The following is a 25193-nucleotide window of genomic DNA, read 5'->3' as shown; positions in this document are numbered from 1 at the left end:
TTTTAAGGTGCATTATAAAGAGATACAGAACGCAACCAACCAATTCTTGGTTGCAAGAATTCTTTAACTATAGCAAAATCTTAATTTGAAACAAAAAAAAGGGGTAAAAGAAAGCTGTCATTTATTCTTCTAAATGTTTGGTATACTTCATTAGAACCCCAAATTCTACTGGCAGGTCTGTTAACAAAAAAAAAAGTGTAAACTCTTGAAGTATAGAAACTGTTACCCATTTGCTGACCCCAATGTCCTCCAGGCTTTTTATTCCAGAAGTCTGTCTTTCCAAAGAATATTTATGCTATGTTCAAACCATAAATGGGTGGTGCGGTATGGGGGTACGTAAGACATACAGTCACAACATCAAGTGACTTCTATTCCTTTGACTAGCAGTTAACACAAATTAATATTTAGCTTACAAAGTTTCCTCATTGACAAATCATCTTTGGGTATTTCTGTTGAAGAGTTACTCCTTAAGTTTCATTTAAACAGTCTACTGCTGAATTATTGAAATAAAAGGCCAGAAATGAACATATCTAACTATTTCCATTGTTTTTACTACTGTAAATAGATGCTCAAGCACTTAGAGCTCTTTGAAAGCAGGGCTCTTCTTCAGTGACCTAACAGCAGATAAAATTTTTAGGAGCCATGTGATCAGTTTATAAAAGCCCACTTCAACTCCCTTCAGAGAATGGCCCCCCGTGCACCTGTTGGAGAGTACAGCATATTATCAATAACGATCTTTTGAAAATAATTTTCTGACAATGGATGTCATGGGTTAAAACTGAAGAGGAACCAACATCAAGCACTAGAAAACTAAACTTAAAGTTGAATTCCTACCACTAAGAGCAGGGTTCCAATGTAAAGATTTTATTAAATACTCCCACCTGCTTTGTTCTGCAACCGCTGCCGTTAACTTCTGGGTGAACCCAAGAAATGCAAGCATACAGGAACTTAAGTCTTGTGGGAGCAGCTTTGGTGTCCTTACTCATCTATCTCATGTTTCCATCATATGCAGGGGTGAAACTCAGCAATAACATGAAAACAAAAAATAAGCGTGGTAGAGTTCAACTCCTTCTATTTAACTACAGTGATTTGCAAATTTAACCATTCCACTGACATGCTCTCACCCTGAAAGCAACCACAGATGAACTATAAACTGAATGTCCCAGTGCTCTGTCTGCACTTCACTGCTTCTACTGCTTTGAGCACCAGGCCTGCCACCTCTGACAAAAGGAACCTTTCCAGGTACAATTTTGCGATCATATTGGGAAGGCTGGTCCTCACAATGGGAAACTGGTACATAGTCTGAGCTCAGCATGACTTCAGACTTAGTTTACATCAGCATTACCTATGAGATGCCTGCAATTCAAGGTGCCAGCGACAAACTGTTTCTTTATTGACACAAATTTCAGGAATACTCAGCTAAAACCCCTTATATAATTAAATAGGCATGCGGTATCCAAACTAGTGGATAAACAAATCTCTTCATTCTGAGCAAATGGGAATCGTTTTCCTGCAACCAGCCTCAGCAGCAGTTAAACAGACACGTTTGTCTTAACTTAAGAAGTGACCTATTTGGAGTCACTAGTTCCAAAAGTGAGCAGTGAGTACTCATAGAAGCAATGCGCGGGACCCGGTGGAACGGACAGCAGCACCGGACTGAGAGGAGCTAGTGCATTACTTCGCAGTCAACCAAATTCTCGTTCTTTGCTTACATCTATAGAAAATTACAGTTATGCTGTAATGAGATGCAAGTTGACATCCTAAACGTAAACGCTAGTAGATATTGTGTACAATTAAAGAAACTGATGGCTAAGGGAATGGGAGGGCTAAATACTGTATCTATCCTCACTGATTATTCAGGAGCATAAACATCAAAGATTGCATGCACGCACATCATGGCAGCAAACGACAGCTGCTGCTCAGCAGATGCAGGATACAAGCTACAGCTGTGCCACACGACTTCCCAGGTACCAGAAGAGGGAAGTATATAAAAAACCACTATGGCATGCACCTGCTGCAGCTCATTTCCAGCAACAAAACATGTTTTCCCCTTGCAAAGCAACAGCAGAAAATGGCATGCCAACACTGAGAATGGATGATAGAAAAGTTGCAGATGACAAGAAGCTCTGCAAAAGCTTCTCTGGGTATGCAGGGGGAGCGCACTGCCCACAGCGCTGTGTGACATTCAACACTGCGGAGGCAGCAAGAAGCAGTTAAATGCAGCCATTGTTTCTCTTATGTGTACACAAGAACTGTTAATTAAGTTTCCAATCGCTGCTCCCAGTAGAAACCACAGACCAGCATTTGCTTCAGGGCAAGCACGTTCAAAAAACCCACAAGGACTTAGACAAGATGACTGATTGTGAATCCCACATCTGCGAGTCTCAAAACGCCTTGAAACACATCCCCCATCCACCATGGCCGGCAGTGTCTGACAAACAAGGAAAAGGCAAGATCCTCCTTTCCAACATCTGTAAAGCAGCACAGTGCCTTTTCACATTTTCATTTCCTCTTTTTACTCATAGTTCTTAAATTTTGAGGGTGAAGGTTACTTTTTCCACAGGCTCTTCTACTCTAAGCACACACTGGTGTATATTTTAATCTACTACAAACATAGGGGTGAATTGTGCTTCTGAAGTGCTTTTTTAATAGTTTCAATTCAAGATTTCAAATGCAAGTAAACTGATCACACTTTTTCTCATTCCCATAAGGCACGACTAAGGTTAAGAGTTGAGCAACAAGTAGTGGAGCACATTCATCCTGAGCTCTTACAACATGAAGTCATATACTTCCTTTCCTCATTAAGTATCTCAATCAGTGGAAGAGGCTCACAGCTACCATTAACTGGTACTAGGAGTGGTAGACATGTTGTAAATCAAAGGAGCATCTAAGGGGCTACTCACCTCTAAAAAAATAAAAAATAAAGGTTATAACCCCATTGTGTTACGAGAAGGCATGAAAGAGGACCGTTTCATTACAAAATGCAGCTGTTACTAAAAGGTAGCTCCCACTCTTGTCAAATACTTGACTGCCTTTTGCCAGGCAGCTAATTTAGTGGCTAAATCATTTGGGAGATGAAAATACCACTGCCACACAAGAAAGAAGAGCCACAGAATGAAGGAACCACCAAAAGGGAAGGATGCAGGCAATATCTCAGGCATCATTAGTAATGCTTACTCATAGAAACAGGCTGGCTCTTTTTCTAGGCAGTTTTGCAATGCAGTGTGAACAAATTTGTATTAAGAATGGCGTTGGCAGCTTCAGCATTCTTTGGAAGGAGTGACAGGTCATATCCCACAGCACTGTGTGGCTAGTTAAAAACTCAAAGGTGTAAGTCAGTATGACAGGTCACTTCCCAAACATGTCAAGGAGCAGAAAGAAACAGACAGAACTGTGTAAAATAAGTAATTAGAAGACATTTAACTCGGATGTAATTTATACTGCAGTGCACAATTAACACTACTTGCAGGCCATGTCAAAGACACAAAAGACAAGGAAATATCCAGATAAGGCACAGAGCCTGCGGCAACCAAAACCCTGCACAAGCTACAAAGCACAATGCAATTTCAGTTAATCCATTCTCTAAGGGTAAGACGAAGGCAGCAAAATCATACTGCAGGGAGAAGAAGGAGTAGGAAACATAGTCAGGCAACCAGAATACACCAATTCGGGCACCACTGTTTGACCTATTCTAGCATTAGAGAAAAAAAAAAAAAAGAGAGAGCTAGGAAAACCAGCTTTAGAAAAGCTAAAATCAGAGATTTACCAAGGCAAAGGCTCATAACTTGGTAGAAGCAAAAGGAAGGAACTCATTTTAGGAATACTGCAAAGATCTGTCTCTAGGTTTGAGTCAGGTAAAACGAAAGACACGCCATATATGTGACTGCAGTCTCAACATTTTAGACCTGGCCCTCACACTTACCTAAATTAAGGTTTTATACTTAGCATGTAGAGACTTGTCTATACTATTAGTATAGTATACTAATACTATAAATATAATACTATAAATACTATACTATTGGTTGAAGAACTAGCTTAAACATATTAAGACAGCATGGACAAGCTCTTTCCTAAAAATAGCGGTGGCATTTCTACCTCAACATTTCTTCATTATCAAGTGCTCACACTTTAACCCCTAAGATTTTTATTTTCTTTTAAGATAGGAACATATTTTTGGAACAGGGAGCTTAAGGCGTATTGTCTCAGTGTGCCACTCAGCATCTGTTAGTTCTAAATGATAGGTCATTCTCCTCTCCCCACTGCAGCATAGTGCAGAGTGGTGCAAGCCCCACTAGAGAGAAGTTCACATAGTCTTTCCACAAGTGTCAGCCCACATTCAGCACTCTCCTCATGTTAAAAACAAACAAACAAAAAAATGGATAGCCAACTTACTGTTAACTGCAACCCATTCATTTAAGTCTTCACCTTCTGGAAGCATAACAGCCATCCTGAGGTTACCACTTCCAAGTGTGGCCTCGGCATGTTTAAGCAGCTCATACTGGTGAGATCCCTCTGGAATGTTCTTCTTTGGTTTGAAGGTTTTGGAAGAGCGACTGCCACTGTGAAAGGGAGAGGAAACATTTAGAAAACTTGAAGAAAGGGAAGGAGGAAAAGCAAGCTGTGGACAAGTTGCTCACAAACACAGTATCAGCATTAGAACACTTTTCCCAACTCCCATATTTTCATATCAGAAAGGAAATTTAACAAAAACTGGGATGCCAATGCAACAGGTGCTTTGACTCGTTTTGTTTAAGCCAATTAAGTGATTTGCTGCTCCCTTGCCTTCTCATCTGTTCACCTTAACATTAAGCCAGCTGGACATTTGGGAACACTCAGATTTCCTTCCCCCTTTCTCAGTACATTGGATCATAGGCAAGATGGAACCAGAAATATTTCCTTCTCCAGACTTAGCAAAGCCTCATATAAAGATTACAGCAGCCCAACCAGGAAGAAACCTTCTCTACTCTAAATGGTCATGAAACTTGTCATGGTAATAAAAGATATCAAATAACAGAAAAAAAAAACAAAAACACACATGCATTCTAAAACATCAGTTTTCAAGAGATATGAAATAACGTCCCACCTGCAAAAGTACACTAAAACGGCAGAGCCAGCCTGTTCAGATCGCTGTCTTTTTACATCAAGTATGGTGTGTTAAGTAGGTACTATGAATTTCTTGAAATTGAGCTGCTGTTATCTAGCAACACATACTTTCCCCAGGCCTGGCTGATTCAGAACAGTATCTTAGCTACCTCAGTTCACCAGCAGTGCATTAGATCCAAACATAAATGTCAAAAGGGGGATGGGACAGCTTAAAATGGCAACATAAAACACATTCTACAACTATCTCGTATTGCTTAGGAACTTTGCTTTTAGGAAATAGTTGCTCAAAAACACGCACTTTATCTGAAGGATACACACTTTCCACAAACTTTCTACATCATTTTCCCCTGGTTTCACAGCACACAGACCTTTTGGTTCACCAGTCCGACAAGAAATACGGATGGCGACTTTTACAACTTTCATAGAGGTCATTTTACTACCTGTAGTTTTGTTTGAACAACAGGGGCTGACTTGGGATAAAAAGTTGATGCTTGAATTTGAATGATGGCGGTGAGCCTGGATAGCATGCTGTTCCCTCACACGTCAGAAACATGACATGCAAAAGTAAGCACTGGAAAATAACTCTAGAACGAGTTATGTTTGTGAATGTTTCAGTGCTCAAACCGAGAATAAAAATGTTAGGAAAGGAAAATTGAGCTCTCAATTCCAATGAAGGAAGCAGAAAGAGATGAAATCCAGGTAGCTGAATTTTCATTCCAAACATTGCCCGGTTCTCAATTCTTTATACAAGTCTGCCGCCCATTTTTCACCAGCCCCCCACAGGGCTGAACACAGATTTTTGTCAGCGGGGGTAAGGGTGCTCTCAGGTTCACTGGATGTCTGAACGTGAAGGGTTGTAGCTCATCTTTGAGGCAATTCTAGTGTAGCTACCTGGTCATATATAAGCACTCCAAGAAACTTGTTTCATAGAATCACAGAACAACTCCAGTTGGAAAGAATCCCAAGGACTATCAGGTCCATCTCCTGGCTCCACACCAGACCACCCAAGAATCCTATGTCTGCAGCATCGCTTAAAAGCTTGGGGCCATGACCGCTGCCCTAAGGAGCCCGTTCATGCCCATCGCCCTCTGGTGAAGAACCTTTTCCTAATATCCAACCTTCTTCGCATTTCATTTTCCCCACTGCACAACACTACAGCCATGAACAGAAAACTAACAAAGATCACTTGTTTCTACAATTGTACATGCCAGCAGCTCTGGCAGGGATACAATGCACACAACAAAAAACTTTCTTTCCAAAACACAACAGGTGATCGAGAAAATCATATGCCAAGAACATGACAAAAATGCCTTCAGTTTGGTTAAATCGGAGCTTAACCCTGAACAAGAGCATTGGAAGAAGAAAACATTCTGAAATGGGAGATAAATATGTTTCCCAGTTATTGGCAGGGTAAATACCACTTTTGTAGGAACATCTCTGGGTATGGAACAGATCCCACAAGTCTGGCCGGTGAGAGGTTTATGCAGCCTCAGACTTTGACTCCCCCTTGCCGCAACACAGCAGCCATCCTGTAGGCCTCCAGAGTAATCCTGTTTCCTAACTCTCATAAAGAAGCACTTTACTGGAATAAAAGGGACCGTGGGATGGTAGAGTTGAATGGGCCATGTTCATTTTCAAGGCAAGGCTGCATAAGGCCCTGGGCAACCTAATCTAGCTGAGGTGCCCCTGTCCACTGCAGGGGAACTGGACTAGATGGCCTTCAGAGAACCCTTCCAACTCTAAGGATTCTATGTGTCTACAATTCACACAGACACTACTGCAACACTGAAGGGCATCTAAGGCAGTCAGCTACAAAATGCACCTAAGAGCCAGTAGTAGGAAGAGGAAATGTATAGCTCCCATACATTCTGCTACAGGACACTTCTAACATGCGCCCAGTTGTTTGCATTATACCCTAAGCAAGGACACCAGATTCAAATCTTAAATAAAATAATTGCCTCCCTGTGGGAGGGAGAAGCTGTTGTGGCTCAGGGAGTTGCCTTCCCCTCCCACTCCCTCAGCCACCTGCATTTGATGCTAGGTCAGGCTCAAACTCACTCAGAAGAAAAGGCACCTGTTAAAAATAAAGAAAAACTAAAAAAAAAAAAAAAAAGAAATATCAGAACACTTAACTGTCTGCTTAGAGGTGCAGGTTTTTCTCTTCAGGAACACACAGCCACAAGGCCAACACTGGGAGTAACAACACAATTTAAAACATGGGGCAATCGCTTTGGTGTAGGTCTGCACAGACAGGACCGATGCAAGGCAATCCTCACAGCAACTGAAGACCAAGAGAGACCAGTATCATTATCTCCCCACTTGTGTCAGTGTAAGCAGAAGAAAACCAGCACAAGATAAGGACGCACACAGCAATTCCAGACCTGCTCAGAAGATTCTGCTCTGTGCATCATAATGCGACAGTGAGGGAATCCAAGTCCTAATGGAACACCACTCTAAAGCTCAGGTCATTCGTTCATCATAAAACAGAAAGGAAAATAAGATTCCCTTTCCCATCAGCTTACATAGCTTTCTTAATTCCTAAAACTTTAGTCCAAAACCTAATGTACAGCAGTATCTCTTCCATAATACTGTCCTCTTCATCCAGGTATGAAGACTGAAGAACTTAACTGCTGTAACTGGTCTGGTGTCACTGCCTAAGGCAACATCTACAGCCTCGTTATAGAGGCTACTACTAGGCAGGTGGAACACTCCAAGCGTGATGCGAAAAGCTCAGTCTAGAGAGCAGGAGGACTTACTGAAAGGATTCAGACTAGAAGAGCAGCATCCAGCTTCAGCAGAAAATCTTTGTTCAGGGAGAGGAGGCGCTACAGAAACAAGCAGAGCAGTTGCCAGTAAAAAGTTACTTTGTAATTCACCTAAGTGTTAGTGGATCTTATCAGAGGTTAGACAGGAAGAGTGAGCATTTGAGAACCAAGCTCGAGGCAAGCACAGGGAGGGAACTCCCTAAATAGCGCAGCCTATTTTGAGAAAACTTGGGGTAAGAGTTCACACCCCAGACTGTGAGCCAGCAAGATAACAAACCAAGTCATCACAGGTCAATGGAACGCCCAGCAGAGATCTCTTATGGTCAAGGAAGCAGAGAATGCACAGCACGCTGGAAAGTCATGCAGTATCCCTTAATCCCTGCTATCCCATTCCCATATACAGGTTTACTACTTTTCCATTAGAAAAAATCTCTAACAGGATACACAATGTTTGGTGTCAACTCCCCCAAATAAGCCATCTCCTATTTATATACCTATGCCTCCATTACCTATCTGATCCCTACTTCTCTAATCCAGCATAGCCATCCTAAAACAGCAGGAAATGGTCTCATGCGAAAGGCAGGCAGACAGGCATCCCAAAGGAAAAGCAATTAGGATAAATGCAGGCTGCTAGTAATCCCGTGCTATGGAAATATCTACAATTTTGGCAATGCTTTATCAAAATTCCGTGCATTTGTGCAGTTCACATGTGAAGTCAGTTAACTGCACACATGGTCACACTCTCCTCAATACAAAGTTCAGGGACACAACAGTTTCTCTAAGCCAAACCTCTTACCAGCTAAGTTTGCTCTTCAGCAGTCCAGTTCTAAATGCTGCTGCAAACATAGTTTCAACTACCTTATCAGCTCAGCAGCTCTCCTGCTCTTTAACCAAAGCCATCCCCACTGACTTCTGTCTCGGCACCATCGGTCAAACAACCCTTAGAATGGTAACACTGCTTCCTCCCTAAATCCTGATCACAACAGCATTTTATTTCTGTATCATGATTCCCAATGCTGAGAGGAAAGCTTCTTGGGGAAAAAAAAAAATGTTTTTGTTTTTGTTTTTTCCCTTTCTTCCTTTTATGTCATTCCGTTACATATGACAGACTTAGAAAGCCTTCCTGTTCCACATCTACCTTCCCAACTTCTAGGGTGTAAAGTGGAAAGCTTAACTTTTGGAAGCTCTGTCAGGTGGCCAAGGATACACATAGTAATAAAAGGCTCAATCAAGTCCGACATATACATTGTAACAGAATTAGCTGCATCCCTGAACCATTTCTTCTGAGAACTTCCAAGGCAAAGGCCACACCTGCCTTTCCCTGCCCAGAGCCTCTCAACTCTCCTTCAACTGCAAAACAACACATTAACACAGATGCAAAATGAGACAAACTCTCACAAATGCCACATGGAAGATCCCATTTTCCTTGGACATAAAAAGCTCGTGAAACGGGGAGAACCTCACGTTAGATCCACTGTTTCTCACCAGCAATTCCCCGTCTCCCAGAAAGTAATGGCTTCTCAAAAATTCTTCCAATTCCGAGGACGTTTTGCTCCCTTTACTCCCACATCCAACATTTCCAGCAAATTATGCCCTTCTATTTTTAAAGGTAAGTGCAGCTCCAGCAGCGCCAGATGCATCTCAGCCTAGCACTAAATCAGGGAATGCACTCAAAGCAATTACTCACAGCGCCAGGACGACTCTGGAAGCCTGGCCAGGAAGCCGCACGTCTGAGCTGCACGGAGCGCTTCCCACTGTCAGGAGCCCACACGCCGCTCAGCCACACAAAGACGTCACATCGTGCTTCTGAGCAAGAACCAAATTTCCTCCAAAGCTGTAATTTTATCTTGCCGTCTGCTGACGGGGAGCGTTTTTAATGATGCAGATTCTGCAGCCCGGTCTGCCTAAGGTTTGCAGAACGATGCTTCCAGAAAGGAAAACGTTCAGGAGCTCTGCTTACACCACACTTACCAGCCTGCCTCACAGCCCACTCCAGCTGCCAATGCAGCATTTGCAAATTAATATCCAAGCAGCTTAATATCCAGCCCAACCTCCTGGTATTTTTTTTTTTAAACCAGGGGAAAGGAGTCACTTAAACCTTTGCCTTCCTACAGGAAGCACCTTGGCTGGCCTGGCTTAGACCTCCACATACTCAAGACATTTGTGCACTTGAATCTTTCACCGGAGCATTTTACCTCCTTCTACAAGGCCTGCTGCATCTCCACAGAAACCTGAATTAAAACACAAAAGTCAGCGTCCTTATGCATAAAACTTAAGACTTCACAGCTTGTTCTTCGCACGCAGTCACCCTCAAGCTCCTACCACTGCAACATGGTCAGTGCTCCAAAGTCTTCCCCAAATTCCTCTTGCGTGAAAAAGTCTGGACCAAGTTATCCCTTAATTCATGTTCATTAGAGCACCTTAAGCTAGAACGGTGCTTATAAAACATGCAGTCACTCTGTAATTGGCAAAATGGACGGAAAAGAGGAGATACAAGCCTGAAGATGATATAGAACAACCTAAAAATTCTTTTTCCCCCTGCACACCAAAGCACACATTATACGCAGAACTGACACGTCTTCCAAGAAATTAAGACCTTATTTTAAAATATCACAACTATTTAACATCCCTGGAAAGGGAAAGACGGCATTGCTTCTCCAGTCTCCTAGAGGCTAAGAACACAGTGCTACAATTACCATAAATCATTTCATACAGGGCTCATCAATGGACTGGTTTATCAAACAATGGAAAGGACAGAAGCTTGCCCAAGGGAAGAATAACTGGAAAATGCTGCAGTGGCCCCTTTTTCAGGATAAGCCTGCTACCTGTACGTATTGCTGAGGCTGTGGGATCTCATCTTACATTCTTTCCGCCGAGTAACTAGCCTCTGGAGGTACTGCTACACAACTTGGTGTCTCCTGAAAGCGTCCACCACTACAGTCCAACTGAAATACACCCCTCCAAGTATCTGCAGGTGCTCAAGAGATTTGGAAAAAGCCAAACTCAAGTCAGCACACAGAACATTTCTACCTGGGGCATGGAAACTTTTCATATTTCAAATCCTGCTTCTTCATCTTCAAAGGCCTTCCTAAGCATTAATTAATCCTACAAAGTATCTTTGAAGTAGGCACCATTAATGCCTTGTTATACACAGGGAAACTGAGGCAGAGACTCACTGCTGCAGGCCAATGAGTACACTGAGCAAAAAAGGCCCTAGTTTTAGCACCTCCTTACTCCTGCCATGCCTCTTTTTAAACGCCAAGACACAGAAACACTGTAAGGCAAGAACTAAATTCCAGAAAAGCAAGCATTTCAGGCCTTCAGACAATAGCAGTGGGTTTCAAATTGTAACATACTGCTAAGAATAGATACATTGGAGTACGATCACGTTTGTTTCCGATAGCCAAGGTGCCAACTCAGAAGTTAAAATAAAAACCTCAAGCTACGTTCTAGAAAGCAAATCAATCGTTTCAGAATGGAAAAGCTTATTCTTTATGACAATCATATCAGAAGGATAGCAGGTAAAAATCAAATTGTACGTGTTCAAAATCTGCACTGACAAGATTTAACTTGAGCATTTCTATTTCTAACACCGAGTAGTCACAACATTTCTGTTCTGAAGACTGAAGGTGTGCAAGCCAGGCATTGCTTTCCTCAGCTCTTGTAACACCAAGAAGTCAATTATTTTCCAGTCTGATTCCCACCTATTAAAATGAGCGTGTCTCACCATTCACTTCAATCTGGAGGCACCAAAACCTACACAAGAATTCAGGAAACAAGTATTCTACAACACATTACATTCCCTCGACGTACCACCACACAGCAGGTGTAAAGGCAAAGAACCACCAGCCGGCAGCAGAGAAGGACAGTAAGGAAGCTTCTGTCCCAAGGTCAGAAGCTACACGTGCAACAGGACAGAGAAATGAGTGCTTCAGCCATGCTCCGGAGCAGGATGAGAAACCTAAGAACTCAGCCATGTGAGAGCTACAGAGAGTTTTGCAAGCACTGCTCTAACACCTGGATACTACTTCCCACAAGGATGACCGAAGATTGAGGATTCAAGGCCAGGCTGGATGCGGCCGTGGGCAGCCTTATCTGGTGACTGGTAACTAGATCACAGCAGCAGGATGCAACTGGGTGGTCTGTAAGGTCCCTTCCAACCTAAGCATTTTCTGTGATTCTATGACCACAGGATCAGGCAAATGGCTTCAAATGAAATGTGGTGCTACCAGAACAGCCAATTCCAGTTTACAAAACTGCAACTGCTCCAAGACATTCCAATACTGCGTTACAATTTAACGTTAAGAGGCCATTCAATGCAGTCCTGGAGTTAAAAGTCAGTAAGCATATGTATAAAGAGAGACTGGAAGTGTACAAGCCAATAGCTCTCATCAGGAAGATCTCCCTCTGCATACATTCTTCAGACATCATCACTGTATTATTACGAACTCTAGCAAAAGCAATACACTTGCAGAGAGCGCTCCCACCACACAAAAATAACTTTCACGAATGTTAAGCCATAAAAAGCAGAGTTGCCTTCCCAATTAGGGCAACACAAACTCTGCCAAGATCACTAAGGAAATTGAAGCAGCCCGTCTGGGAAAGAGTTAAGAGCTGCCGACTCCTCACACAACACAGCAGCTCCCTCAAAACACAAGGCAGTGGTTGGAAGGTAATTCCAAGCCCAGGGTTTTGTTGCTGTTGTTTGTTTAAGGAAGAACCGGTTGCACTGACTTGAATAATTTTACAGCCACATGCTCGTTCCTACAGGTCCAGAATACATGTTTATTATTTATACACACTGCTGTACGAAACAACAACTGAAAACAATCGGTTGCACACAGCCAAAGTTTCCCAATCCATTGAGCAGGAGATACGAGAATAACTTAGTTGTCTACCCCAGCACTGACTGCAATTAGAAATGCCACGGTGAGGGTGCCTGAGAAGCACCTTTTCCCAAAGCCAACACCGCACTTGGGAGCTGCGCTCTTTGCGAGGAATGTCTGTGTGCAAAGCTCACCTATGGCCACCCATGTCACAGGCAGTTACCCAGGCTACCGAAGGCCGCTGCCATAGGCTACAACCCACGGAGAGAGAGCCACGTCCGGGCCTTCCAGCTTCAGCACGCTCCTTCTGCAGCACCGCGCTTAGAAAAGCTCTGTGGAACACCTTTCCTCCTAAAAGCCCCTGGTCCTTGAGCCTAGCAGTCTAAAAAGAAATTCAGACTTAATAATAATAAAATTAAAATAGCCAGGTTAACAGTTCCAAAACACAAAGGCGGGGAACCTTTCAGAAGAAAAAAAGGAAGGAAAAAGCATAGTTTCTAACATCGTGGGTTTTTTTTGTTTTTTTTTTTTTAAACTGCACTTAGAAACCCAGCAGCACACACAGATCTAAAGGTTTCCTCATCTAAAAATAAAATGTCACAGTCCAGAGGGATTTAAAACAATATCCTGATTTTTCAGCACATGGAACTCACAACGCCTGCAAAACAGTGCAGGCTGCTCCTAAAAGGAGTGCTTTTTTCAACATCTAGAAATGGGGTAAACACAAATCCAGACAAAATCCCACATCCAGCTTTGTTCTTCTCAGTGAAGTACTGCTACCCGTCCTTCCCCATCCCTCCTTTTCCTTTGCTGTACCGTGGAATAAGCTACGTTTTCAGCATGTATTTCAATCTGGACATACTTTTCAAGAGGTATATAGTAACCTGTTTTCATTTCTGGTTGTTGTTGTTTTTTTTCCCCCTCAGCAACTGATCTGAAATAACGCCTCCTTCTACCAAAGCAGAAAATACTGTTTTCTGACAGTAAAATAGGTATTTTTGTGAGCTTTTCATTCTCTATCCATCAGGACAGGAATGAAAATCTGGCTCCCTTTTTTCAGAAAATCAACTACCTTCATAGTTTAGTGTCTCACACAGGATGGGATGTGAGGAGCAGGTAGATCAAAATGTCACAACCTTATCAATAGTTCCTCCAAAAAACCCACAGGTAGCACTACACGCAAGTCTCTACGTGTCAAAAACATTTATCAGATGACTCACATCCAGTAAGGCTACTGAGGGCAGCCTTAAGGAATGGTTTTGCTTTTTCTTGTCCCAACAATCACCACCCAGCGTTGCAAGCTGTCATAACATATACACTTCACAGTTTTGATCTGCTCTTTTTTTCTTTCTAGATACACATTTCAGAGTTGGCAAAATCGAGTAAATTCAGGGGTTGCCCAGCATAAGCTGGCTGCTGTGAGGTGCACCGGAACACAGCTGAAAAGGAGCCCCTGCCATCCTTCCTCAGAAGGCAGCCAGCTGAGCATAGCACCTGGGGACTGGCCCTTGGGGGCAGCCCTTCAGTTCAGCTCTGCCCTCCACACGCTGTGCCTGCCCTGCAGCGGTGCCCTTGGAGCCAAGTCCCAAAGGCGTTCCGTGGCCACGGACATCAAACCAGGCACCTGCACTCCTCCACAGCTCCCAGCCTCTGTTTTCCCATGGGGGAGCTCAATGTCCCTACGAAGAAGGGGGAGGTATTGTGCTACAATGCTCCTGCCTGCCACCACCCCACCCACATTGGAGGCAATGGTGTTCCAGCAGTTCATCCAGCGGGATGCGGCTTATTGCAATCCCTAACACAAAGAAGAGGCAAGCTTCCAGAACACCATCCCATAACTAGGAAATCATCATCAGTTCGCTATGCTCGCAGACCAATTCCCTTGTTTCACACACAACATGTTCATTTAATAAGCTTTCATCTCCTGGAAAGCCCTCAAAACAAACAAGGCAAACAGAGCCGTATACTACTGACAAACACAAACTAATTCCCGGAGCATCCAACGGTCGTGGAAGTGACTCAGCCTGGAGGACTAACAGCAGTACTGCACAACGCAAAGAGGGAGACAGCGCAGAGACCTGGAAAGGAGAATGACAAAGAATCGTTTGGAGAGGAACTTGGATGAAATGAAAGCAGAACGACACTCAGCCATGCGTGTCCTGCTGACTTGCAAAGACAGGCAGGGGCCGACGTGCAGACAGCAGAGAAATGGAAACACGTACATAGCATAAGAACTGCAGCCTCTGACAGAGCTTGTTGTTTTGCAAATGAAATTAAATTTCAAAGCAAGTAAAGAAGCGGGTTGCTTTTGTTGGATTCTTTCAGTAAGATCCATTTTCCTCCACTGTTTTAACATGCTCATCTATGGTGTATGTACACACACACACAGGAATACATCTTGGAACTGTCAGGCAAAATCAAACCTAGATTTATTTCTGCATATTCTAATATTCATGCCGTCCTTTTTTCTTTTTCTCTTTTTTTTTTTTTTTTTTTTTTTTTCAAAGAACAAGCTACAAGCAGGGCTCTGAAGGAGGCAAACACGAAGGCTCCCTCCTCCCCAGCTGCTTTGTTCTGTTTATATTTTTTTCCCCCTTCAGGACCACTGAGAAGGAGTTCAGTATCTTCCTCACTTCAGTCACTAATTAAGTTCTCTGCAAACTAAATAGCACTTTTTTCCTCTCACAAATGTTCCCCTCTTCTCCCAGGAAATCCTTATTCCTGTCAATTAGCATTAGCTCATTTAAAAGGAAGGGCACAGCTTGAATTCAAAGAGAAGCGAGAACTTCACCCCGTTACGCTTCAAAGTTTAGTTTCCACCGAGGTTCAAACCTCAGCTTACTGAATGAACGTACCCAATAAATCATTCGGTAGACATAAGAACTGTGCTTCTTTTGTAAAACCTACTCTTTCCCATACATACAACAGCGCTACAAAGCCATCCAAACACTTATTTCTACTGTACATGAATGTATGGCACGTTTTCCCTTGAAGAAAGAGGACTCAATAAAGCAGTGAATAGCAGCTGCAAGGTTGCTGAAACGGATGCCATACATACCCTGCAGCAAGGAGCGCTGCACGAGAACCGAAGCCACTGAGGATGCAGCCCCCCGATGGCAAGCACATTGTGAACTGCAAGTCGGGTGCCTGCAACAGAAGATCACACAGTACGCTAACATGCACACCCTGTGCTCCCTACCAGCAACACCTGCAGAGAGACTCCACCCTGAAATCTGCTATCTGAGCCACCTCGGAGCACTCCTCCCTGTAATTTGTTGTGTGCGTGATGAAGGCAAAGCCCAGAAAGTAAACACGGGAGGACCGTTTGCCTGTTTTGGAGGAATTCTTAAAACCCATCACTCAGCTGTTTCCAAGAAAATGCTGTGTTCTAAAGAAAGTCAATTAGACAGCAGGAAGATGCTCGCTAACAGATGTGGGAGCGAGATGCTGCTGCACGTGCTACACAGATGCATGGAAACATGAAGAGGAGAACAAGGAATTCCAACATCACACAGAGCACAAGGGAACAGAACTCTTTTTTTTTTTTTTCTGATGGAAGCAGCGGCCTTCAAGTCCTGGCCTGGCAAGCAGAGTGAATAATACCAACAGGAGAGGGAAACGAACCAACCACAGAATGTGCGCATCCACAAGAGATCAGAAACAGTCACTAGAAGGTACCATTAGAGAAGAAACTAAGGAAATTCCAAAAGAACTACAAAGAAACTCGTAACTGTGAGGCTGGGTTATTCCTTTTCATAGCACCACCAACTGTGTTTAAAGAAAAGAGAGTGGAAACGTCCACAAAGAAAGAAGGCTTACTACATCAGGCAAGCGGGCATTAAAGAGCACCATCTTCCAACAGCAACTGAAAACATCAGTAGCATTCGGGTTGCGGAGCAGGAGGCGAGGAAAGGGGGCTGAGGGGCCACTAGCAAAGCATGTGTTTAACAGCATCTGTCTGCCTGCAATTTCTTCATTAGAGCACACTTTCCATTTCATAAAACAAGGACAAAAGCATCCCATGCAAAAGGAATAAGCTACTTCGCACAGCAAACTATTCCACACGCTCCAGAAATGTCCTTACATCCAGCCGAACTCTCCCTACGCCTTTACATTACTAATGCCCTCAGCATCCTAAACCCTATCTGCTGGAAACAGTCACACCCTTTGAATACATTTAAGAAGGTGGCAAGCACAGCTTTTCAGGATGCAATCTACACGCTGTTGAGGATGATGAATTACCGTAATAAAATCTTGGCTCAAATATCAAATTAGATCCTTACTTATACACCAAATATAGCGCTTGAAGAACATGCCTCAGAATATGGACGGTTTCCCAAAACGCTGATCAGTGCTTTTGAAAGCCAGTGCTTTACAAATGACTAAAGTAAAGCTGGTCAGACAACCTAAGAAATCACAGCAGGGCATTAAAAAAAAAAAAAAAAACTAACAAAACAGTTTAAGACAGTCTTCAGTCCTTTTCAATGCAGTAAAAAGAACAATATGTTAACGTGTTCAGGGAAAAGGTAGCATTAAAGAAGGAAGAAACTTCACTGACTTTAATAGAAGAGAGGTCCCTTCAGCACTTTTTGCAAGGCTGTACGTTTTTTCTATCCCCGTGCAGAATGAGCTGTTGTCACACACATCGCAAACACAGCAGACAAGAAACACTGGGCAACGTCCCAGCAGAAACCCCATGGCACATCCTTAAGGTTGCACTTCAACTTGGACTAATTGGTAAAACGGGGTCTGGATCCAGGAAGTAACAGAGCGATCATTAGAGCCAAGAAATAACCCAGAGAACAACAGGAAGAAATGGACAGGAGGCACCAATGAATAATCTAGCAGCTTTCCAAAAATACCCCGCACTATCTCATCACCAAGTCTTTCTTACACAACCCCCATATTTAATATAATCTCGTATGAGGTCTCTGTAGGTATTTGCAGCACAATTTGCTCATACCTTGCAAGAAACAACAGCTGCTACCTACACAGGAGAGCGCTTCTTTGCCCATTAGTTCAGCGTGTGCATTTGACAGCTGAGTTCCTCGTCAGTTTAACTGTTCTCCTACAAACTTACACTGTACACAGACGATCCTCCTGTCCACTGACACCGCAACATGAAATGTTAAGAGATGTCAACCACAACAGATAATAATAGGATTTGAATTAAAAAAACATCTAACTCTTACTGAAGATGGTTTTGTGAAAATTGGATTTCAAATTACACTTCAGAGTTAGGGGAAAAAAATGTTTTGATGTATGACAAGTAGAAGACATTGCAGCGTCACTTTGAACCCCGGCTCTCGAGCGCTCAGCAGTAAGAGCAGGACAGTACTACTGACGTTGCTATAAATGCAATTCAAACGTGAGCTAGCAAAGCCAAAATAACAGGCTATTTTATTCAAGGCAACATTGGAAGTGCATCTCATTGTTATCTGGATTCACACTGTTTTTGTATCAGAAATCTGATGACTCCATTTTTAGAAAAAAAATAATTTAGCTTTATGCGAACGCTTAGTTAAACCCATTTATTCTGTTTGTCATAAAGCAAGGACTAAGACTTGTGATACAGACAGCAAAAGAAGGTGTTCCAAGTTGGAATCTGCAACACATTTTTCTTCACTAAGGAAGGGAGTCAGATTTCATACATCAGCTGTGCTCATATCCCTAGGACACAAGTAATTACCTCTGTACATAAGCAACCAAACTTAAAGATAATATGCAATGATAGGCAAGCAAAACAAGTAGGTGGAAAGGGAGCAAGCTTCAAATAAACCTAAGCTGAAATACGGGCAGAATCACAGGAGGCATGCAAGAATAACAAAAGAAATGGATTCCTGCCAAGGAACAGCTGGGAACTGAAGGAGGAGGAAGGAGAGGAAAGGGTGAACAAGACAGAACGCTCTTTACACAAAAAGCAGAAGAGCAAGAAGGGCTGCTGTTGGATTTCGAGATGAATGGGAAAAGATGGACGGACAGACAGAAGGAAGGAAGGAAGTCTCCTTACATCTACAAGTTCTATCGTGCATTAGAAGTGCATGAATTGAAGGGCAAGGCCTGAAAGGACCAAGAAGCTGTATCTTATCCTTAGTTTTCTCCTGAAGGAAAACTGGAAAAAAAAAAAAATCATGTAAAGAGTGAATAAATTCAGTTTCAAGTCATCAGTAATCCACTGCTTTTAAATGTTTTAAAAATACCTTTGCCAGGAAAAGCTGCTTTTACCTTCATGAATTCACAGTGGGAGACTGTCTACGTATTAAAGAAAATTACCATCTCATACACGTGAATTAGGTGGCTGCTGTTTGGGGCTATTAGAAATGGGAAGCAAAGGCCTGTATTTAACAGACCACTTCCGAGACACACAATGCACTGCAATACAATGCTCAAGGCTGGCCACCAGGCCCTATAAGCAGGTGAACTTACAACAGTGACAGCCAGCATCACACCAGTGCCAAAGAAGCACTAGGAAAGTGAACAGAAAGGAAATGCCACGGGTAAAAAGGCAACACATGCAGATATGACAAAACACTGGATTCTTACAGTCCCATAGGCTGTAATAGGAAATGGCTTAGTTTATAAATGCTAAAGGCATTGCAAAGCATATTCTGTGGTTTGAGTTGATTTGTGGGTCAAAGGGTTATTGATAACTTTGGCACTAAGATCTCTATTATTGCTTACCCTGTACAACTTAAGGGAGTGCAACGAAATGTGGCTATTTACCTCTCTCAGCAAAACAAGCAGCTTCATTCTGCCAGCCTTGGGCACGAAAGTACATCACCACTTTTGTGGCTCCTGAGCCGCTCTTTGCTGGGCAACTGCTTCTAATATTTCATCCTTTTTCAAACAAAAGGAGACTATGCATTTTGCAGGACACATACAGCCTAAGCTGGTGACTGTGACCCTCAGGAGGCCGTCCCTAACCATCATTCTCTGTTGCCTTAAAGAGATCCTAAATCCAAAGACCTGGCAGAAAATTGCGTACTGCATTAGACACCTCTTCCAGACTAAAAAGCATTCTACAGTACATGTGCCCAAACCCTCCCCTAAAAGCAATCCCTGCTTTACCGCTGTTCTAATCTGACAAATGCAAATAGCTAATTTCATAGGTTTGCTTACACTGCAAACACAAAGAGTGAAGAACAAACAAGGGAAAACAATTGCAGCACAAAACCAAACCATTAGGAAGCAATTAAGACCGGACATTCACCTGCACGTAGTATACACAACATTCACACTGAACAACACCATTGTTGGCGTGTTGGTTTCTTCCTTTTAAACTAATCCTGCTATATGGAGCAAAAACTCACGATCTAAGAAGGCAGCAATGGACGTGGAGCCCAGCAAAGTTTGAAGGACAGGGCTGACGGTACAGCCAAACTAACCAGACTGCCAGCTTGCAGGAAAAAAAGAAGGCGGCTCTTCCATTCTTTCTGCCATGTCCACGCACTCCTGCTGCTTCCACATCTCCAGCACCACCCCCAAGTCCCACTACACCATGACCCCGCATAGCTAAATTAGTAACAAACTATTCCTACCACAAAAGGAATCAATAGATTTCTGCTGGCTTGGCTTCCTCGGCCAGCTAAGGATAAGGATGACAAGCACATCAGCAAACTGCACCCTCATAAAATGTTTTAGGGTCTTCAGCAAAGATGATCGTGAAAGGAAGCAAAGCAACCAGCACTCTACAGAGCATTTCTCAACAGGCTGAGAACTGGAAAATGAATTGTACTACAGGTAGTGCAAGAGGAACACAAACACTTCTTTCTGAGGAGCTTTAATGCTGTATTCATTGTCATGGTTTCTGGAAGCTTTCTGTTGTTGGCGCTCCCTTCTGTAGAAGTGACAGACGAGTGCCAGCCGAGGGGCACGCCTCGACAGCAAGCCTTTCAACATGAGAATCAAACACAGTTAGCAGCACAACTGAAGTGACATGCTTCAACGACATTCAACACAAACTACAGGCGAGAGTGTCTGTCCATTTCTACAACCTAGCATTCAGTGAAAGTTACAAGCAGCTACAAAAGAAAAGCTTTACTTCCCATGTAGTGCCAGGTCACTGCTGAATTCATACCAACGCTATCTTTAAAGAATCCTTCTGTTTTCCTCAGAAGTAGTTATTAAAGCTTATAGAAAAAGGGTTAAAATGTTTTGCAGTTCTCTCTCTGATTCAGTCATAGTCAAACTCAAGAGAAGTTTCATTCCCAGTACTCTTTTGGGAAAAGAAGTGACTGCGTCACTCATGGTACTGGTTAAACAGCAGTCTGTGGTGAGCCAACACTCACGTTTCGAGAACCTTTCCCCTGATCTCTCCTCTAGGAACCCAGTCTGCACAGCAGCATTACATTAGTCAACCTAAAACCAAAGAATTTACCCTACTCTGTCCTGTAAAACCTGTACTTAAAGTAATGGGAACAAAGAGATCTGACTGTTGGACAAGCACGTGTCCCATTTCTAACAGCCTGTAACTGCCCACACATAGATTTTTCAGTGGCTGAAATTCCGTTCATTAGTGCACGACAGTTTTCTGTGGAAGTCTTCGATAACAAGGAGATAGATAGTACATCTCAATTTTGAACTGCAGAAGAAGCGCTCATGAAGCACTGGGCTCCCCCCTCCAGCTACAGCAAGCTGAAAACCACTGCCCACTTTAAAAGCAGCTTTCAGTGGGTAGTAACAGCAACTCGGCATCTAGGAAAGGCAAAGAAGGGGAAAGACACAGCCACGGTGTTCTTCAAGAGCAGGGGCAGACGGGGAAACAGGAGGCCGAAACTCGGCAATCCAGAAACAAAAATATCAGCTCTGATTTTGATATGACTTTGCAAGAGATGGAAGGAAAAAATGAATGTCCCATCGCATCTTCCTCAAATACAAAAAACAACCACAGACATCATCAAAAGAAACTGCTCAGCTCTCCCATCCTATGTAAGACAGGAAAGTAAGAGTACATCTTCCCCCTGCTTGGTTTCCAAGGTCACGTCACTTTGACTCACCCACATACGCCCCAAACTACTGCTGCTCATCCACACCGCTACGTGCTGTAAACGTCAGCTCTCGGCCCACCAAAGTCTCACCAATTCTGACTAACTACACCAATCTAATGGTAAGAATCTCCTGGAACTCCATGCACAGGAATTTACAGAACATGGAGATGCCTTTTATTAAAAGAATAAGAGAAAATAAAAGAAAATAGTTTCACAACTTCAATAATAAAAAAATCTTCCTTTTAAAAATAAATTATCTAACTGCTTTTTACATAAGTTTTGCCAGCGTAGGGTAACACAAGCATGTTACCATATGGCACGCCTACCAGAACTATCTTTAATTTTTTCCTTGGAGATGTAAGCTCCAGTACCTGCAACCAAGCTGCCATTTCCTCCTAGAGAAAACTTCTCAGTTTGAGTTTTTTGGAACTAAAGATACTTCCTAGTTCAGGTCTCTTCATTTTTTATTTTTTTTTATTTTTTTTTTTTTTTTAAAGATCCAAGATGACTTATTAAGTCATTTCAGAGGTGTTTTCAGAAAGGAAAAAAACAATCTGAAAGAGAAGGTGATGAGACTGAAAATAAAAACTGCTGTCAAAACCAAGCTGTATTAGTCCAGTGACTCGCCATGAAGGACGCTCTTTTTATAATGTTATCCATAACAAGAGAAGACAATGGTTTCCCTTGATTTTGTTCCCCCACGTAGCTTTATGTGGCACTGGTCCTAGCAACAGAGAAGAATAGCACTGGCTTCGTCAGCAGACAGGGACGGCGCAACGGCTGTGAGGGGCCCCCGGCACCCTGCGCTATCCAGGCACAATCAAGACCAGGGCACAAAGTCTGCAAGCAGAATGGGGCTTTTAGTGCTGAGGCGTCAAACTGACAAACTACGGCAGTTATTGATGATAAACCTGTGACAGGTTCACCATGATGCAGAGAACTCTTCTGGTGGGAGCACGACGACAACTTTAAGCAGCTGAGATCAAAACTGGGAGTCTGTTCACAGACAGCAGTGCCACCGAGGCAGAGAAAATAGAGTGGACAAAGGAACAACGCGGTTACCTTCGTATCCAGGAAACTCTTGGTGAAAAAGTGCTATGGAAAACTGTGGGAAACATGGGGATTTTGCAGCACAAAACAAGATCGAACTACTAAATATAAAGATATCCAACCACTATCGCTGAACAGCTCTATCCAGATAACGTGAAATCAAAGTTGTAGAAAAGGGGACAGTAACTTTAAAGAAAATAACTATTTGCCAGTAGCACACAGGCAGCTTCCCGGGCCCCCCTGAGGCAATCCGGTAATATTTTTTTTTCTAAATTCATTTCTAAACTGCGGCCGAGCAAAAGAGTTGCCACCGAGCACACTGCCAACAACAGCTGAGACAGCTCTGCCAGGATTTCTGGCTTTGCCATGCAACAACTTCAGTTCCCACTTCTATTTTTCAACAGCAGGAATACGTGAAACAAAGGAGGTGGGGGGGAAGGTTTGCTTTCCTGGGTTTTAGAAGAGTCTGAAAAAAAACCAAAAATCTCATTAGTGCCTGCAAAAGAGGGCAGAGAGTTTCATGCTTTTCCGTTGCCAGTTAGCCAAATGTCACGGAGCGTGAGGCCGTCTCATTCGCAAACCAGACTCCCAGGACACCACTGTACGAGAAACCCCGTCCCCTTTCTCCATTGCAGCAGCTGGGAATGATGAAGGAGGGGGACAGCTGGCCGCCTTCTCATTCGGAGCGCTGCTCCCGGATCCACCGACGGTCATTCGCGCCCACCTCTGGCGGACGGCTCCGACCCCACAGCTGAGCGGCGTCTCCCGGGACGAGACGGCAGCAGCGCAGTTCCAGGAGAGCGGCTCCGTTAGCGGGGTTAGAAGCCGGCCGGACGCGACGCGGAGCTCTGGGGGATGTCAGCTAGCGCCGGGCCGGTTCGCCTCCACGAGAACGCGGCTCCCCAGATAACGCATCTCCCCCGAAGGAGGCCGCGGACATCTGGCGGTTATCAGCGGGAGCCGCTCGCAGCTGTCAGTCCCACGGCACCGGTCCCGCGGCGCCCGCACGCAGCCGGGAAGGCGACGGCCCTCCCTCCGCAGCCGCCCCCCTTCCCTTTCCTTCCCTAGAGCGCATCTTCACGTTAATTAATAGGTCACGGAACCGGTTTATGTTAATTGCCGGCAGTACCTCGTCTTTGTTCCCAAGGGGAGGGACCAAAGTTCATTCCGTTGTTGCCTACGAAGCAAAATCACAAAACGTACGGTCCCGCGCGCCCCTCGGTTGCCACTAACTCCTCGGGGAGCCTTCTTACGCCGCGGCCAACGGCCGCCCGCCCCGCGGCACCGCCGCCCCGCGCCGGATCGGCCTCCCGCGGCGCTTCCCCGAACCCTCGCCCGCTTTGCCCGCTTTCCCCGGGTCCCCCTCCCGGCCCCGGCGGCCGCGCTCCCGAGGCCGGAGCGCGCCAACGCCGTTAGCGCCGCGGGCCGGCTCACAAAGGGGGCGGGCGGCGCGCCGGGACGCGGAACGGTCCGGGAGCGGCCGCCCCTCTCCCTCAGGGCGGTGGCCCCCGCCCGGCGAGACGGGACGGGGAGAAGAGGGGGAAGAGAGCGGGGGGAAAGGCCGCAGAGGCGGCGGGGGCGGCCTCCCATCGCGCCCCACCGCGGGTACTCACAACAAGAAGCTCATGGCGACGGCGGCGGAGCGGGACCGGCTGCTGCCTAGGCTCGGCGCGGCGCGGCTCGCGGCGGCGGCGCAGGGCGGGCGTGTGCGGGGAGAGTGCCGCGGGGCGGGGACACGGCACAGCGCCTCCCGCGCGCCGCCCGCCCCTCCCGGCTCTGCCCTTCCCGGCTCTGCCCCTCCCTGTGCCGCGGGCCGCCCGGCGGCAGCGCCCCCAGCTGCGGGCACCGCGGGGCGCCGAGGCCTCCGGCGGAGAGCGACGCGCGGCGTAAGTGCCCTGACAGCCTCGGCCGCTGCCGGCAGCGAAGCCCTTTCTGCTATGCGGCCCGTCCCGCGCCGGAAATCGGGCGTTCCCACACCCGTCTGCGCGGCCTGTCGGACCTCCACGCCCTGGAAACGGTGACGGCCCCGTCGGTGTGAGCCCCCAGCAGGGCAGCCCCCGTTTTAGGTGGAGATGCGCTCCTGGCTGCGGCGGCAGCTTCTGGGCAGCGATGAGGAAGGCCCCAAGGTTACCGACAAAGCGTCGTACACGGCGCGAGCAACGCGGTCTGCCCGTGTCCTTCACCCCACATTGCTTCCTGTGGGGCGAGCAGGAGTGGGATGCAGGAACAGAGCGGCTCGCTTTGCTTTAGCCAGGGACTCGGAAGGCACCGGGATAGCGCTCTGTGTGCCATCCCGGTTTCCCTAGCAGGTCAGTCGGAGGCATTATCCTCACCCTGCCACGGCACAGTTCAGCTCCCCGCGCTTGCAGATAATGGCTGCATTCATGAAAAGCACAGGGAAACCTTTGCTTCTGCATCTCTGCCCTCTTCGCTGAGCAGCCCTTACTAAACAAACCTTTCAA

The 25193-nt window shown here is 45.0% G+C and overlaps 1 protein-coding gene across 3 annotated transcripts in view; it reads right to left on the bottom strand.

Moving 5' to 3' along the window:
• The window catches only part of MOB1B (MOB kinase activator 1B), a 39877-nt gene extending 15539 nt beyond the window's left edge, over nt 1-24338 (bottom strand). The window contains exons 1-2 of one of the 3 annotated variants that reach the window (XM_021396774.1): nt 23861-24338; nt 4393-4559 (exon numbers count right to left, since the gene is read on the bottom strand). In XM_021396774.1, coding sequence (XP_021252449.1) covers nt 4393-4559; nt 23861-24321 — 628 coding nt within the window. In that variant the 5' untranslated portion in view covers nt 24322-24338. Of the gene's footprint in view, nt 1-4392; nt 4560-15752; nt 15896-22743; nt 23392-23860 lie in introns of those variants that run through there. The other 2 variants (XM_021396776.1, XM_021396775.1) reach the window with 2 other exon arrangements.

The sequence above is a fragment of the Numida meleagris genome, chromosome 4, assembly GCF_002078875.1.
Source record: "Numida meleagris isolate 19003 breed g44 Domestic line chromosome 4, NumMel1.0, whole genome shotgun sequence".
Taxonomy (NCBI): domain Eukaryota; kingdom Metazoa; phylum Chordata; class Aves; order Galliformes; family Numididae; genus Numida; species Numida meleagris.
This window is presented reverse-complemented; position numbering and strand designations above follow the sequence as displayed.